At 38.2% G+C, this 18,885-nt stretch overlaps 1 protein-coding gene across 3 annotated transcripts in view; it reads left to right on the plus strand.

Moving 5' to 3' along the window:
* The window catches only part of LOC127437405 (tight junction protein ZO-1-like), a 251,942-nt gene that overhangs the window by 210,747 nt on the left and 22,310 nt on the right, over nt 1-18,885 (plus strand). For 2 of the 3 annotated variants that reach the window (XM_051692263.1, XM_051692264.1), the window contains 12 exons: nt 1,601-1,728; nt 1,918-2,023; nt 2,151-2,301; nt 3,315-3,423; nt 6,016-6,235; nt 6,663-6,847; nt 7,523-7,618; nt 7,716-7,798; nt 10,033-10,243; nt 10,402-10,502; nt 10,918-11,271; nt 17,666-18,583. In XM_051692263.1, coding sequence (XP_051548223.1) covers nt 1,601-1,728; nt 1,918-2,023; nt 2,151-2,301; nt 3,315-3,423; nt 6,016-6,235; nt 6,663-6,847; nt 7,523-7,618; nt 7,716-7,798; nt 10,033-10,243; nt 10,402-10,502; nt 10,918-11,271; nt 17,666-18,583 — 2,662 coding nt within the window. Of the gene's footprint in view, nt 1-1,600; nt 1,729-1,917; nt 2,024-2,150; nt 2,302-3,314; nt 3,424-6,015; nt 6,236-6,662; nt 6,848-7,522; nt 7,619-7,715; nt 7,799-10,032; nt 10,244-10,401; nt 10,503-10,917; nt 11,272-13,287; nt 13,525-17,665; nt 18,584-18,885 lie in introns of all 3 variants that reach the window. The other variant, XM_051692262.1, reaches the window with a different exon arrangement.

Below are 18,885 nucleotides of genomic sequence, written 5' to 3' on the forward strand. Positions count from 1 at the left end.
ATTTGGAGCTACAAAGGTCTGATCACCATTCACTTGCATTGTACTGACCTACAGAGCTGAAATATTCTTCTAAATATCTTAATTTGTGTTCTACAGAAGAAAGAAAGTCATACACATCTGGGATGGCATAAGGGTGAGGAAATGATGAGAGCATTTTCATTTCTGGGTGAACTATCCCTTTAAGATTTTTTGCATTGTGTCATTATTTTCAGAATACTTCACATTATACATTATACCAACACTTCTCATTACCGTAGCAAGTCCTGACGTTTTACTTTCACTATTCCCATTGTTTTCAATGGGAATTCTCATTACTTTAACACAGTCATGTTTTTACTGTATTACACTGAAAAAGATGCTGTTGTACAATGATTTTCTTAATTAAAATCAGATCAAATGGAAGGCAGTACCAAAGGAGAACTACTATGATGTATAAATACTTTACAATTTAAGCAATATGTCATTTTTTTCACATTGTGGTAATGCAAATATCATAATGACCATCTTTTTTTTTTTCGTAATGAGAATTGGGGGCTAAAATGTGCGTAACTGTCATGGAAATAATGTCACAATGTAAACATCTTAATGGCCCAAAAAATAGGTTTGATTTTCTATATACAAATGACAATTACTTATTTGTTTGTGTTGATTCTGGAGTAAAAGAAAACCAGGGCTTTTTCCTGACATGTATTTGTGAGAATCAGCCATTTATCAGTATGAAGTAAAATCAGTTTGTACAGTTTGTTGTTATATTTACTGTAATGTACAAAACATTTGTATTTATGCAATTGCCAGATGCTATCCAAAGCAAATTAAAGCTAATGTATACTTTCTGAGCGAATGGGATTCTTTTAGTTCTCCTAAAAATGAAGACGAATATGTACTTCAAATGGGTTAGTTTGGTGATAATTCACTTGACTGCGCACATTTAATTTTTGACCTAAGAGAACTCGGCCAGTGGAAGAGCTTTGATGATTGGTTAAAGCTAATCATGGGTGTGGTTTGGATGTGATGTTCTTTTATTTTTTTTCAATAAACTCATTTTAAAACCACACCGCACATAGGATAAACGCAGGCTTCTTTCACCTAGGATGCTTTAGTTTGTTCAGGACAAAACAGATCAGTTTCATAAATTTGGCTTTACAGTTCATTCAAGGTATATATACATTTAAACATGTATCAGTCCATGCATTCCATTGGAATTGAACCCATGACCCTTGGCGTTACTAGCGCCATCCAGTTGAGCTGCAGGAACACTAAGTTTGTGTCGTCATCGTATTGGAGATCCTGAATGTTTTTGTTCCAGATAAATGCCAGAAGAAAATTTGGTCAAATAATGCATTGCTTGTCATTGCAACTTAATGCTCCTCTTATAATTTTACTCCCAAACAAACTTCTGACATACAAACACTTTGTGAATCTAGCAGGTCTCATTCGACTCAAAAAACTAGCTGAAACAAACAATTCATTTCCAAATCGCACATCACTACAATAAGCATGACATTACTAATTGAAGACAAACCAGCTCTGCTCAGTGTCATTTCCTGTGTAATGTTCTAGCAGCTTTGCTTAGCGTTGTCCTTGTGTCCATCACATGCAGTCACAGGAGTCGTGAGGAGGAGAGGATCTCGAAGGCGGGGCCGCTCCCCCTACCTGCTAAAATGGTGGAGGAATCACCGAAAGAGCAGACAACTGTCAGAGAAGAGAAACAGCTCCCCCCTCTGCCAGGTCAGAGGTCAATGCACATGCACACACTTACAGGAGCTTATACTGTATATACACTTTTTGAGAAAGCATTTCCTCCTGATGCATATTGTACAGGAAAATGGCAAGAGCTTTCCAAAAATCGCAAGTTCCAATATACTTTTGGGCATGAATGTGTGTTCTGTATTTCTGATCATGTTTCAACTTCCTCAGAGCCCAAGCCAGTATACGCCCAACCCGGCCAGCCTGATGTGGACCTGCCCGTCAGTCCGGCAGACGCCCCTGTGCCCAGCGTCACCCATGACGACAGCATCTTACGGTACCACAACGTTCCTCAACTCTGTGTTTTTAAGTCCACACCTGTGCGGCAAACCAATTTTTTGGCCTTTAAACAAAAAGCATGATTGTTTTTGGGCGTGTTTGTAAATGTTTGTGTCCACCTGCAGGCCGAGCATGAAACTGGTGAAGTTTAAGAAGGGCGAGAGTGTTGGGTTGAGACTCGCGGGTGGTAATGATGTTGGGATATTCGTGGCAGGTGTTCTGGAAGACAGTCCTGCTGCTAAAGAGGGTCTAGAAGAGGGAGACCAGATTCTCAGGGTGAGAATGCTCTTAACTGGCCAAGGAACTTTCTAAAACTGAAATTGATTACTATTAGAAACTTTTATAGTGCTTTATGAACATCCTACAACATCCATACAAGATTTCTGCTCTGTTTTTAAAACCTAGTGTGTGTCCTTGCTCATCTACTGTCTGTAGAGGCAGCTACCTTTTAAGGTAGCATCCTAACAAAAATGGAGTATGATTGATTTGAAACACTTTACTTAGTTACGCCATTAAATGGTCATGAAACCATCCTGGTTAGTGCTCAGAATTTCTTTGTTTTGAAAAATCTCAAAAGTAGGTATGGAAGACTGCTGAGAGAAGGGGGTAAAAATAGTACAAATAAATCCCTAAATTGCTATAATATGTTATTTTAACATATGAGTTAGAATTTTGGCCAGAAGTGAGGTATCTAAACAGGTGGGGTTCATTTGCTTTCCATATAATATGTATTTAATATGGCCTACATGTAGATGTAGATTTTTAGCTGTTCTGATGAATAACTGGAGTGGGACTCTTAAAGGTCTGCGAGTGGAGGGAGATTTGGTGTCCCTGCTTTTATAACCCTGTGTTTATGGGCTCTTTAATGGCAGCACTAGTTTTATAGCAGTTCCAGCTTCCAAAATGTCCCTCCACTGCCGTATAAATGCTGTTCAACCTCAGTGTATGTGTGAAGATGCCTGCCCTCTCGTAGGATGGTTCACCTGGTGACGTCGATTCCCTCACCTCACTGCCAAATGCTGCCTCTTTATCTATCTTTGTTTTTGTTTTTTTTGTTTTTTTCACCCTGATCATTCTTTATTCAGAACAATATTTGTCACCTTCCCTTTTACAGAAAACACACCGCCCACAACATACACAGTCACACTTTCTGGCTTTTTTTGGAATGTTGCACAGATCTGTCTCGAAGCAGTTAGGAAAAAAAAAACGTTTGAACTTGAATTTCCTCATTGATTAAGTTGCCTTATGAGACGCATTAAGAAAATTCTTATTTTAATTGCTGTTCTAAGGTAAACAATGTGGACTTTGCAAACATCATCCGCGAAGAGGCAGTGCTGTTTCTGCTGGACCTGCCCAAAGGAGAGGAGGTCACCATACTGGCTCAGAAGAAGAAAGATGGTGAGAATATATGTGGATGTATCTTATATGATTGACATTTTATGTGTGTATGTATGTATGTGTGTATGTATGTATGTGTGTATGTATGTGTGTGTGTATATATATATATATATATATATATATATATATATATATATATATATATATATATACACACACACACATATATATCTATATACACACACACATACATACATTTTATATATATATATATATATATATATATATATATATATATATATATATATATATATATATATATACATACATATATACATATATATATGTGTGTGTTTGTGTGTGTATGTATATATATATATATATATATATATATATATATATATACACACACACACACACACACACACACACACACATACACAGTATATACTGTATTTGTATTCTATATGTATTAAAGGTAGACAGTGTTCATCAATTTCTAAATGTTCATCATAATGTGTCTTTTTCGTCTTTATTATCATTGACGAAATAAATAAAATAAAAAAAACTCTTGCCAACGATAACAAAGGCGAGACGAAAAAGACATGATAGTCAAATTATTTGAACTAAAACATACTGTTGCCGAAAATAAGTCGAGAAAAAAATACTTCAAAATATTAACTGCATTAACAATGTTTTTATTTGTATTTTTTTTATTATAAAATCTAGAAAGAATGATTTAAATAATCCAGTCATTGTTTATTCTCTCAGAGTAGCTAATACTTTAAAGTTTCATTCAAGTTCATTTAAGTTATTATTTAAGGAATCCTACATATTAAACATACTGATCTTTAATATGTTTTGATATGTTAATATTAGAGCTGTCGAAATTAATGCGTTAACGCATGAGATTAATTTTAAATGTTTTATACATTCATTTTTCTTAGTCATGATTAACACATTTACAATTTTCACATTAAATTCTGACATTTTATTCATCTCCGTGTGAGTTATAAACACTGGTTGGAGTAGGGCAGAACCTTTGCTGTGTATCCAGGGTCATAACACTGACACACACTGCAACACACACACACAACAGTGATTCCCTGTCAGTGATCAAGTGGTGGAGAAAGGACCTCTTAACTATAATTATTTTCAACATTTTTCAAATCTGCGATTAATTGCAATTAACTATGAAAAATCATGTGACTAATCACAATTAAATATTTTAACCAAGTGACATGCTGTTATAGTGCTGATATATCAAAACTTTATTTTCTTTGACTTAAAATAAATGCAATTTTAGTAAAATGTACAAAAAAATATTGAATATGGCTTGAAGAGATATTGTCTAAATTTAAAGGACATTTTTTTTGTCAAAAGGCAAAACCTTAACAAATTAACACTTTATTGAACATTGGGGTTTATTTTTTATTAATTTTTTTATAAAAAATAACAAGTAGGGCTGTCACGATTATGAAATTTGGCTGACGATTGTCAAAAAATAAAAAATAAAAATAAATGTGATTATGACGATTAATTGTCTGTTTTAGGGCTATGACAATTCATTGTCCCTTTAAGGGCTTTCACGATTAAATGTCATGTAAAATGTCATTTTTTAAGGGGTGCTTTTTTCTGCATGTGTGCTTCATACACCTTGAGGTCATTTTTATTTAACTTGAAATATATAAATCAAATCATGAAATAGGGATATATGATCTCCTTTTAAGGCTTTAAAAACTTATGAATGACATGAAAAATAATGTTTTAAATAGAAAAATATTTCTAAATACTTAAATATGTCTCTCTTTTTAGTCAACTTTAAATTTGGTCAATTTTACATTTACACTTGTTTTTTGAAGCCCTTATTTATCATGAAGTAAAACCTTTGAGATTTCATTTAATCATTTCATCACTTCATCACTCCACAGACATAGAGTAAGCGTGTGTCTCTTCCTCTGTGTCACTGCATGTCATTAACACTGCATGTATGGACCAGGAACATTTGCCATTACACGATTGTTTAAAGTGAAACCAGAGCCCTTTGCATTCACTATCACAGTTTATACTTGTTAGTTTATATTTTTGCTGGAGTTTGGCTTCATGCGCTCTTCAGGATAGGAGCTGGTTGACATCCACGGTGCGGCTCAGTGATGCTCAGACTCAGAGTTCAACTGAATGACACACAAACGCGCATTAATACATTATAAATGGCATTTATACAGCATATTCACTTCAAATTCCCCTTTTTGGGGATTAAAATGTGATTGGAATTTGAATGCCCAATAATCGTGGTTGTCTCAAATAACCGCGGTTAGATCAAATAATCACGATCAGATGTTTATTTAATAATCGCGACAGGCCTAATAACAATCCACTTCAGGCATGCATCACAGTGATTTTACCATGGTTTTAAATATGTTGTGTCTAACAACTCCCCTTTTTCTTGTTAAAATAACTGTAACCATGGCCTCTTGTGGCTTGTTGCTTTTTTAGATATATGAACTGTTGAATTTAGCCACCGCCACAGTCAGTTTTAACATATCATCTGCTAGACGAGTTCTAAATAATATAATAATCTTTAAATTACACTCAATAATCTAGAAATGTATGTATCTCTGCTGGCTGATTCACATGCCGTCTTTTTGACAGTATACCGTCGCATTGTTGAGTCCGACGTGGGCGACTCATTCTACATCAGGACCCACTTTGAATACGAGAAGGAGTCGCCCTATGGGTTGAGCTTCAATAAGGGCGAGGTTTTCCGAGTGGTCGATACCCTTTACAACGGCAAGCTGGGCTCCTGGCTCGCCATCCGCATCGGCAAGAACCACCAGGAAGTGGAGCGGGGCATCATCCCCAATAAGAACCGGTATTAAGATTGTTTATGTATCAGTTTGTCGTGCATGTTTGATGTGATGTTGATTCAGCTAGAGGTCGAATGATAGTGGATAACTATGGTGTTTTAAAAGGCAGATAACTGATTAATTGGCCAAAAGGTTAAAAAATATATTAATTGTTGGTAAAAAAAAAAAATCTTAGTCATAGAGCCAATGAGTCAAAAATGCGTAAATCCCAGATGCACATTTATTGTGCAAAGACTTGACTTCGTTACAATGCTTTATATGTTCCAGATTAAGGGTATTGACTACAGAGTAACACAGAGGACTATCAGCAACTATCCATGTTGATATTTGCTGATAATTGATAGTTCCAAAAAGCAACTATTGGTATTGATTAATCTGTAAAACTGATATATCAGTCGACCTCTAGCTTCAGCATTGTTGTATTCTCTGCAGGGCTGAGCAGCTGTCAAGTGTACAGTACACTCTCCCAAAGACCCCAGGAGGAGATCGGGCGGATTTCTGGAGGTTCCGTGGCCTGAGGAGCTCCAAACGCAACCTGAGGAAGAGCAGAGAGGATCTGTCAGCTCAGCCCGTCCAAACCAAGTTTCCTGCTTATGAGAGAGTGGTGCTTAGAGAAGGTACACACTACCAAATGCCAGTCAAACAGCATCTGTTTTTAGCCCAGCTTTGTCATTGCCATGGTTATATCTGATTTGATTATCTATTTTTGAGGTGCTTCTAATTGCAGGTTTCACAGGTTTGTCTGACAATACTTGCTCTGTGCCCATTTAAATTGGCTCTTTAAAGACAACTTGAAATCAAAACTGACTCTGCTTACTTAATACACTTTCTTGGTCTTATTATGATCAATTTATCTGTGCATGTAATTCCAAAGATATAAAAAGTTTGTTTTCATAATCTTTCATCAAAATGTAATTACATTTTGCAGCCTTTGTAATAATGAACAGTATTTTAATGACTGTTAAAGCTTTAAAGGTTACGGCAATAATAGCAAATAACAGTAGGTTTTAAAAAATACTATGGGGATACGCTCGGATGCTCTTGTGTTTAAACCTGACCCTCAGTCTCAACGTCCCGGTCAAAACACCTCCCATTTTTCATAATCCAATCAGTTCTCAATGCATAAATCATATCTTGGTTAATCATGCCTTATATTTTTCTCTTTGAAAATGTGGTTTCACTCAAAGATGTCACATAACGGAAGAAAAATGGTTTGCAAATGCCGTTTCATGTTGAATTTAAGTTGTGTGTTTGGTTTTTGGAATTTAAATCTTTTTCTCCTGCATAAAAAGCTGGTTTCCTGAGACCTGTGGTCATTTTCGGACCCATCGCGGACGTTGCAAGAGAGAAAATAGCCAGAGAGGAGCCCAACCTCTTTGAACTTGCGAGTATGTTTTGTAGCATTTCAGTCATATTTTCTTCATACACTGATGGTAATCAAACATCTGCACTTGCGTTCTGAAACAACACTGTCTCCCCTCTCAGAGAGTGAACCTAGAGATGCTGGCACAGACCAGCGGAGTTCTGGAATCATCCGTCTTCATACCATTAAACAGATCATTGACCGAGTGAGTATGGACGCAGATAATTCAGTTAACTGCCATCCAATGGCGATTTGAGCCCACTGTTCAACTCTATTTTTGCAAGGCTAATCTCACAAACCGGACCTCACATCTGGGCATATTTCATAATTACCTGATCGTGAATATTCTGTGATAACCACGATTATTATTGTGCACTTTAAATTCCACTCACATATTACTATCTAATTCCCTTTATTCAGAAAACTTTTACTATTGCATAATATTCATAATAGAACTACCAACAAAAGCAGTAATAATATTCAGTGGCAATTTGGCCAATCTTCATCTATCATCTAAGTTACAGCAATAAACAAACACAATCTGTTTTAACTAATAACATGCAAAATATTGTATTGTTCTTGTACATTTTTTTATTTTTTTTTATTTGGAATGCCAATTCCCAATGCACTCTTAAGTTCTCGTGGTGGCGTAGTGACTCGCCTCAATCCGGGTAGCGGAGGATGAATCTCAGTTGCCTCCGTGTCTGAGACTGTCAGTCCGCGCATCTTATCACATGGCTTGTAGAGCACATTACCGTGGAGACCTAGCACGTGTGGAGGCTCACACTATTCTCCGCGGCATCCACACTCAACTCACCACGTGCCCTACCGATCGCGAGAACCACATTATAATAGCGACCACGAGGAGTTTAACCCAACGTGACTCTACCCACCCTAGCAACCGGGCCAATTTGTTGCTTAGGAAGCCTGACTAGAGTCACTCGGCACGCCCTGGATTTGAACTTGCGACTCCTGGTGTGGTTGTCAGCGTCTTTACTTGCTGAGCTACCCAGGCCCCCCTTGTTCTTGTACATCTTGGAAACATCATTAAAACATTCACAGTGTAGGTTGGAAAAAGTATGTTAACTAGACTAATGACGTCAACAAAAGTTATCTCGAAGAGATTAGATATTCATCTGTCCACATTTAGACAATTGTCCATAAATGGAGATGATTTAGTACTGTGGCTAATCTCCCTAGAAGTGGCCATCCAGCCAAGATGACTCAAAAAGCACACTGCAGAATGCTTAATGAAGTAAAAAAGGACCCTTGAGTGACAGCTAAAGAATTGAAGGAATCAGTGGAACTAGTTAACATCTCTGTTCATGAGTCTACCATATGGAAAACATTGAACAGACATGTTGTCCATGGCAGGACACTACAAAGGAAGCCGCTGCTTTCCAACAAAAACATTGATGCATGCCTGAAGTTTGCCACCACCTTGATACTGTATGGCATAAAAAGGGCACCACATATCAACATGAAAACATCATCCCAATGGTGAAGTACGGTGGAGGGAGCATCGTGATTTGGGGCTGCTTCGGGCCTGGACCACTTGCCATCATCGAGGGAAAAATTAGTTTCCAAGTTTATCAAGATATCCTACAGGATAATGTCAGGGTGGCTGTGCACCAGCTGAAGCTCAGTAGAAGTTGGGTGATGCAGCAGGACAATGACCCTAAAAATCAAAGTAAATCCACTACAGAATGGCTTCAAAAACAGAAAATCCACCTTTTGGAGTGGCCCATTCACAGCCCAGACCTTAAACTAATACCGATGCTGTGGAATGACCTCAAGCTGTTCACACCAGACATTTCTAAGAATATGGCTGAGCTGAAGCAGTTCTGTAAGGAAGAATGGTCCAAAATTCCTTCTGAACATTGTGCAGGTAATCTGCAGCTACCAGAAACGCATGGTTGCGGTTATTACTGCCAAAGGAGGATCGACCAGTTATTAAATCCAAGGGTTCACTTACTTTTCCATAGCAATGTGAATGTTAAATGCGATTGTGTTCAATAAGGACATGAAATATTTTAATTGTTTGTGTGTTGTTAGCTTAAACGCATTGTGTTTGTCTATACTTTGATGAAGATGAGATCTCATTTTATGACCAATTAATGAGAAAACCAGATCATTCCAAAGGGTTCACATACTTTTTCTTGCCAGTGTATACAAAAAAACAAACCAAAAGTAAGTAATAATCAATATTAAATTACTACAGTAACATTTTCAGGTTGGCTGGGTTAAAAAAAAAATAAATAAATAAAAAAAACTGGAAAGAGGACTAAAGTGGAAACAAAAAGAAAAATTTTAAACATTTGTAAATATTTTAAATATATGTATTTTATTATTTATATTATTATACACCGTTATCTGCATGACAGACTTTGTCGCAACCTGGCTTTGGCATCTATCTCACTATTTCATTTGTGCTGTTAGGACAAACATGCAGTGCTGGACATCACCCCTAACGCAGTGGATCGGCTGAACTACGCTCAGTGGTATCCCATCGTGGTGTTCCTGAATCCGGACAGCAAACAGGGCGTGAAGAACATGAGGACCAGACTCTGTCCTGAGTCCAGGAAGAGTGCCAGAAAGCTGTATGAGCGTGCTCTCAAACTGAGGAAGAACAACCATCACCTCTTCACCAGTGAGTAAACCGAAAGAGAAAAGCAAGCAAATGGACTGTAATCCAAGCACCACTAATGCATTGCACTTTAATAGGGCAGCGCATGGATTTTATTAATGGGATTAACTCGGATGTTTGATTAGGTTTCTGTAATTAATTGCATTGTTACTTCCTTTTAGCCACCATTAACTTGAACAACATGAATGATGGCTGGTACGGCGCTTTGAAAGAGACCATCCAGCAGCAGCAGAATCAGTTGGTGTGGGTCTCGGAGGGCAAGGTAAGCTTCTATAGTTCAACATCTATGCCAATATATGGATCTGTCAGCTCTTTGTCTTAAGTCTAGTCTCTCGTAGCCAGACCTTTGACTTCCTTTCCTATAGCTAGAAAGGAAGATTTGCCATTTAGGGGCGTATTTATCGGAAATCGTTATACAAAAAACACAGAAAACATAGCAGAAAGTAAGTGTATGTAGGATTTGTCATTAGAATTTCTTTCCGTCCAATAGTAATAAGGACTGATTATTTCACATACATAACTCAGTAAAGCAGAATATACAGTTCTGCTCATGATCCCTAATCCAAAGAGTTTGATTTGCCTTAGTATCCACTCTTACCCTCCATTTCATCTCCACTGCTGCGGGTCATCAAACTCATCCTAACCACCCCTCCCTTCCCACTTCTGTTCACCTGCAGGCAGACGGCGCTCCTGACAATGACCTTGACATCCACGACGACCGCCTCTCCTACCTCTCGGCGCCGGGCAGCGAGTACAGCATGTACAGCACCGACAGCCGCCACACTTCCGACTACGAGGACACGGATACGGAAGGCGGGGCCTACACCGACCAGGAGCTGGATGAGACCATGAACGATGAGGTGGGCCTTCCCACCGAGCCGGCCATCACGCGCTCATCCGAGCCTGTGCGAGAGGACCCGCCCGTCATCCAGGACGCACCCGGGTACCCAAGCTTCCAGCATGCCATGCCACAACCAGAGTCAGTTAACCGCATCGATCCGGCTGGGTTTAAGATGGCAGCGCCTCAGCAGGTATGGATAAAAAGGAATACCATGGTCTTTCAGTTGTATTTTTTAGCATAATGTTGTACACAACCAAATCAAAAGTTTGGACACCTGCACATTCTTTAGTATTACTAAAGTCTACATTTCAGAACAATAGTAAGGTCATCAAAACTGTAAAATATGCAAATGGAACTCTGGGTATTATATAGTAGGGCTGAAATAAAAAAATTGTCAACAAAAATTTTCGTTGTCGAATAGTCGTTTGATCTCATTTAACGTAACACGGGATCATATGAAACTAATGATGGCGCGCGAGAGGAGCACTGCAGCTCACGCCTGATTGAGGAGAGTAAGAAGACACAGCTCACAGTCCAGACACACTCCAAACAGCTTCAGGTGATGTAGATCGCAAAGTAAGAGGGAATTATAAAAAAATACATAAATATATACAGAAGCACTTTCGTTGTGAAATCAAGTGGAGCCATAGCTGCTGTTCCGCTTAAGAAAAACTTGCATGTCGAGCGTCTTTAAAGGTAACACCCCGCCTTATATCTTTAATGCATCCTTTATTAAAGTTAAAATAATGAGAGATTATATAGATTATAATGTATATAATAACGTGATGGCTCGTGACAAATTGAATCATAAAATATGTGTCACTGTGTGTTTCCTATCGTAAAGAATATCAGCAGTATGCAGCTTTATTAAGAAGAGTTTTTGTAAATGAAAGATGGATCAAAAGGTGAGAGAGGGTGGTCTACTCATAATACACTGCCACAAAATATGTTTTTGATTAGTTTTTGTTTTGGCTTGTTTTCCAATATAAATATCTAAAACTCTTTTTAAAACAGCAAACATTTCTGAGCTTTAGTGCAGAAGACAAATTTGTTATATGAGAATGTTGAATATAATATTACAAATTCAAATATCTTAAAAGATCTAAAAATCATTTAAAAAAAGATGCATTCACCTGAGAAGCAGCATATAAGATGTTTAGACTTGCTTTTAGAGAATAGATCTTGAATATAAGTATATTTTGTCTTTACTACACTCGCAGAAGAATAAACAAGTGAAAAAAATACATTTATATACAAAACACACTTACTGTATATTCAAGATACATTCTCTGAAAGCAATTCTTAATATCTTATATGCTGCTTCTCAAGTAAATGTATCTTGTTTTAAGGATTTTTAGATCATTTTAAATGGAAAACAAGACAAAAACACTTGATAACAATAGGATTTTTGCAGTTATTATTTTACTGAATTAAATTCAATAAAAAGTGTTTTTAATTCAGTTAATGTCATTTAGAGGTATTTTTCAAAGATGATTTTGTCCTCTTTGTTGTTAGTAAGCATGTTTAATTCAACCTTTTAAGTCGGGGTGCAAGCTGAATAGTCGGTTAAGAGCTAATGATTAATCACGCCATAATTGCCTGAATAGTCGATTAATCGTTCAAATAATCGTTAGATTAGTCGATTATCAAAATAATCGTTAGTTGCAGCCCTATTATATAGTGACCAAAAATTCTACTCTTGGCATTCTCAACCAACTTCATAAGGTGCCACCTGGGATGCTTTTTAAACAGTAAAGTGTTCCCATGTATGTTAGACACATCTTGGCTGCTTTTCCTTCACTATCGAGTCTAACAAACAGTCCATAAATATAAAAATTATAGATTTGCAAAGAAATTGATATGTAGGCACAATTAATATTTGTGTATAAAATGAAGTTCAAGCATTTAAGCAGAAACCTTTAGATTAAAAGGTTTTTACTCTCTCCTTTTTTCCTTTGGAATACTTTTTGAGAGATGCTCTCTCTATGCTTTGTAAGTTTTCATTTTTTTGTGGAAATATGTAGATGCAACAGGATTGAACCACTTGTTTTTCTGCAACTTTTAAAACTAAAGACATTCAAACCACATGCAGTATTCAATACCAGGAAAACTTTGTTCATGGATACATTTTGTGGTCGTAGCTACTTGTTTTAGCTGGTACTGTTGGCAGCGTTTGTCTGTAACCTCTTTGCCCCATACTCCACAGCAAACCGAGGCCACGCTGGCCTCTACACCCCCTCCCTCTACAGTGGCAGCAGTGCCCCCTGCTGTCGAACCCGCTGCAGCACTAGCGGGTACGAACCCAGAGGAGCCGCCTGGCACCCCTCAGGCCATCTCCTTTAACAGCCCTGCCCCCGTTCACGACCCCCAGCCCGAACCCGAGCTCACTCAACCCCCATCACACGAACCCCACCAGTCGCTTCCTCCTGGCCCAGATCCAAAGGTACCAGCACAACCCAGCACCACCGGAGGCTGGATCCGCTCCTGGGACATTCTGGCCCGGTTCCACCCCAGCTCTCTCTTTTCAACCTTGCCTGTCAATCACTTTTTCTTTATCTCCTCCCACTCCACTGTCTGCATGATGCTCCACCCACCCCACGCATGTGCTGCGTGTGTTCCTCTGACACGACGACAGAGACTGTGTAACTGGTACACATGCACCACAGGAGGACAAGGGCCCGTTGCATTTGTATCTTTCTAAGTCGTAGAAGTGCAGTATTCTTACTTGTTGCCACGTACTACCTCCTCTTGCATGGCACCTAATGTATGATGTTTCTTTCAGCTTGTTCTGTCTGTAGAAGGGTTGGGCGATATATTGTATATTAGAATATTCGTGATGATTTTGCTGCCGATGTAAAATTAAGCAAGAGTGAAAGACCGATAATCGGTTTGACTGATAATTTTTACTGATATTCACACTTTTCTGCTTAATCGGTTAACAGTTCTTTAATATTGGGTCTGCTGATAAGTGCCGCCATTTGAGTTTCTAAATGAGGTGCACCGATCAATCGGCCAACAATCTAAATCGGGTGATTTTTGTCTTAAATCCATGATTGGTGATCTAGGTTCAGGGCCGATCTCTTTTGCAGCACGCATACACTGCTACTCTTATGAATGAGAACTTGCACAGCCCTTGAAGCATACAGTGTGGCCACTGGAGGGCGAGTTGGTGGCAATTCTAAGCATTCACAAATTAAAATTTTCAGACATGCTGTAATTTAAATGAATATGCTGGTTTGTTTTAAAACGTGTAAGAATAACGTGTAGGAATATAGAGCTGCCCATTTTCTAGAGTCAATATGGTAGTAATTCTGACTCGCTGCACTGTGAGCATGGAGAGGATAAAGAGACTGCAAACGGGCATAAAAACGAATTAAACAACAAATGACAAATCTGAGTATACATGATGTAACATGAGTCGTGACAGTCAGACGGTGTGTGGAGCAATAGAGACTGTTTGAGCGATCATGAGCGCTAATAGCTTCTCCCCCTTCAGCGTGAGCGCTCTGGGTGTCAATCAAACAAGTGCACTCTCCAGGTGCTCTCAATGTCGGTATCAGTCACTCATCTCAGCGCTATTACCAATTTAATTGAGGATCCCGATTTAAATCAGACTGATGTTGGTCTCAATGCCACTAATAACAGATATAACTGTTTAACCTTAAATAACGGCACCGCGTCTTCACGCATTTGCTTAATGATTAATGATTTGTATTGCAACAAAACACCAAAGGCAGTAAACAAATCATAAATACAATGATTCCTCACATGAGCAGTTTTGGAGCTAGTAATAGACAACTTTCTTATTTTTGAGCGTATCTCTGTGGTGTGTGATGCCCTCATATTTTTTTACTGGTTGCCGGTATGTCACAATGATCTTTTGATATTGACAACATAACTGTTAATAAATGTTTCAAATCAAATAAATGTTAGCAATTCACAATTAATGTAATTTTACTGTGTGTTGCATAAGCATAACTGCAGAATATAACTTGCAAAAGTGTGGCTAAGGGCACTTTTTTTAAAAATCGGTATCGGCCTCAAATTTCCTGATCGGTGCACCACTATTTCTAAATAATAGTGCCAAAAAAAGTCCATTACAGCACTTTGAATTTAACTGGAAAAACAATATTTACCGTTGAAGTAACTTGCTCATAAATAACGCAACTTTTTACGTAACAGCCATTCATTCTCATGTCAGAAACATTAAGCATTTTAAGACATAAATATTTCTACCCCAAAACATAGATGAAAATAAATATTACAACATTAGATCGCAAAAGCACTTTGCATTCATATAATTTCAATATAATAATTTTTTTTTTTTTTTTTGTAGTCTTAAGAAATCAAAAATTAAACAATAATTAAAAATCTGTTGTGCATATCAGTTATCGGACACTTAAGCATAAATATATTCTACATCAGAGTCCATTAAACAACATTGTGAATATCGCAATGATTTGAATGCACTTTTTATTTGGCCATTACATTTTCTAAAGACAGATGTTGTAATAGCATCTATGATTTAAACTTCATTAGCAAAAACCAAGTTAGATTTATTTCTTTAAATCAGTCCACAAATTGTCCATTTCAGTGAATCGATTCAAAACTCGGATTCAATTATTTGTTTGCAGCATCACTAAAAATCTTTACAGAAGTTGTATATTTTGTCATATATTACAATGTAGTAAAATGATGTATGTTTATATTTTTGCTTATTATGTATTACTATTTATTGTTATTTTGGTGGTTATAATAAATATCATCCTTCCTCGTGTTCATTTAATTAAATATAGTGTGGAAAACATGCAATGTATTTAACATTTTAAATCTACTTTGCAAAAATTGGCTCGTTGGTTCAAACAATGGTACCTTTGTTTGGGAAAAAAAATCACCCTTTTAAGCCATTTCAAAGCAAATACATCAAAAAGTTAAAGTATCAAGATATAATTTTCTTAGCTATATCGCCCAGCCCTAGTCTTTAGTGATGGCCATAACTGTAGCATTTGGCATTGACCTGAATCACACCTGTACGGACGGCCGCTATATGCACTGTTGAGTTGTCACTTAATTGCAAACGGACCTTTCCCTTATTTGCAAGAATGGACTTCTGTAGTTGCATGTTCATTTAACCTGCAGACAGTATTTCCAGCAATGTAAAAGGAAAACAACTGAACTAATTGTGCATAATGTCTTCAACGTTTGCTCTCAAAGATATGAGTTGAAGATGTTATGTAGGAGCTCTTGTGATTTTCACACTGTAAAATTGTCTTGTAGGAGGCATTGGACCTTTTACAGCTTTGCTGTCTTCAGGCTATACTTTGAAGTTTGAGAAGGAGCTTTTCAAGACACGAGATGTTTTTCAAGCTTCACTTGATCTTATGACATATTTATTAGATATTACTCAAGAGAGGAATCAAAGAAACATAAGCAAGTGGAGGAATTGTACATGTCAATGTTGAAGGGCTTCTTGTCAAATTGTAGAGCTGTGTAGTAAACTGATAAGATGCTTGTTTTATTGCATATTTAATCCGTTATAAATGTTTTCTGATCAGTCAGAAGTCATTTTTATTATGGTGCTTGCAAGGCAGAAATTTGTTGATATTCCACAAACATTTGTATACTTTATCTACAAAATTAATTGCATTAATTAATTAATCTTTATACTTTTAAGAAATTTTAAATTAAAGACCCAGTGAAATACAAATTTGACTTTTGTTGCTTTTGATCTATGCCTGTTAGCTTTGAGGCTATCTTTATGCTAGTTTACTCCTAAATATTGACAAAATAAACTTTTAGCAGATAAACACATTTAAAAACTACTTTCTCTTTTGGGAAAATGCCCAAAAATATTGGTGACTATTCTTGTCCAATAAAATGCTCTCTAGAATGAAAATGTCCCCCCTCTTTAAATCACCTGCCAGCAACTAGCAATAGCAAGTAGCAAATTATGGTTCATAGCTATGGATGAGCCCTTCGATATGTCCCGCCTAAGCTTTTTATTTCAATAGGAAAGACATCGACACAATGAACTGCTTAAGTTGTTCAATGGGGCCTTTAATGTTTGAAAACCTTCTATTAACTTTCATTGTTTGAATGTTTGGCATTCAAGATCTAACTGACATGATGATGTCATCGTAATATTTTCATATGAATTGTGATTAGTCTTGTTTCTTCCATTTCACCGCAAATATGGTGTTTTTAACATTGTTTATTATCATAGACAATCATGATAACGGCAAAGCAGTTCTGATGCGGCATTTCATTTACGCATTACCAAGCCCTTAAACCTAAGCTTACCTAAAACTCTAACACTATTCTTTTGCTGCCATGCAAGCACTAGTATATCTTTCAGTAAATGCAGTTCTAGTACTTCTGTTACTGCAGTTGATTTGAAATCTGATGCTTGTTTTATTACCCTTGAAAAGATTCTTCTCCTTTCTCTCAAATGGCTTTTTTTTTTTTTTTTAATTCCTTACCTCTAACAATTTAAGTTTCTTTTCTGTATAATTGTGCATTCGTTTTAAGCACCTGACCCTTTTCTAGCACTTAGACTCTAATAGTTGATGCTTTGTTCCTCACAGATGTATAAAAAGGATCTATACAGCATGGATGAGACAGTCCGAGTGAACCACGGCATGAAGCCCCCCCCTCCCCAGCAGCAGCCTTTAGGCCCCCCCACCTCTCTATCCTACAGCCACCAGCCTGTCTACCAGGACCAACAGCCATACCGCCAGTACGACCACCCGCCTTGCGGCTATGCCGGTGGTGGCTACGCACAACCAAAGCCTCACAACTATGACCCGCACCTGCACTACGACAACCGTGTGCCTCACTACAACGAGCAGTGGCCCCCTTACAGCCAGCAGCAGACTTCACCGCAACCGCCACCTGTGTCCAGCTTCCCTCAGGGTCACCAGCCTCCTCCCCCTCTGGGGTACGAACCCCGCTCTCCGTACGAGGATGGTCCCACCAGGGATTTCAGTCCCCCTCAGTCTCACTACGATGGAGTGCCCCCTATGGGCTACGACAACCGGGCAAGGCACACTAAACCCGCACCGGTGCGCTATGACGAGCCGCCGCCTCTGCCCCCTCCTGCAACCTCCTACAATGCTCGTTCGCCTTTCGAACGTGAGCCACATAGTTTCCCAGGCAACGCACACCGCTCACCAGATCCACCAAAGCAGTATTACAGCGATGCTGCAATGAGACCCTCGCACAACCCTGGACCCCCGAACCGGGCCTACAAACCAGCCCAGCATGAACCCATGGTGAACTCGGAACCTCCTGTTCCGCCTCCCAAACCAGATGTGGTCTTGTCTCCAGGGGAACCGGCTCACCCAGCAGCCCCCAAACCTTTGCCACCTCCCCCCAGAGATGATGATGATGAAGACCCTGCTATGAAGCCGCAGTCTGTGCTCAACAGGGTCAAGATGTTTGAGAACAAGCGCTCCGTGTCTGTAGACCGAGCCAAGGACACTGGGGACGTAACGGAAATCAGGGTATGTCCATTTTCTTAAGCACTTGATGACATTGAACCCATACTTTATTGTTGAGGAGTGTCTTTGTTATTCAACTATCTTTTGCAAAGTTTATTCATTGTATTAACTAGCGATGCACCAAAATGAAAATTCTTGGCCGATACACTGGGCTGAAAAAGAAAAATGTCTATTTTAAATTAGACTTTGTTTGGAAAAAAAAACAATTAATTAAAGCTGAAGTGTGTAATTTCTGCGCCACTGAAGGGATTTGCGAAAATAAACCGTTTTCAAACAGCTTTCTGAAAAATTATCTCTGCCTGCTG

The sequence above is a fragment of the Myxocyprinus asiaticus genome, chromosome 48, assembly GCF_019703515.2.
Source record: "Myxocyprinus asiaticus isolate MX2 ecotype Aquarium Trade chromosome 48, UBuf_Myxa_2, whole genome shotgun sequence".
In the NCBI taxonomy this organism is placed as follows: domain Eukaryota; kingdom Metazoa; phylum Chordata; class Actinopteri; order Cypriniformes; family Catostomidae; genus Myxocyprinus; species Myxocyprinus asiaticus.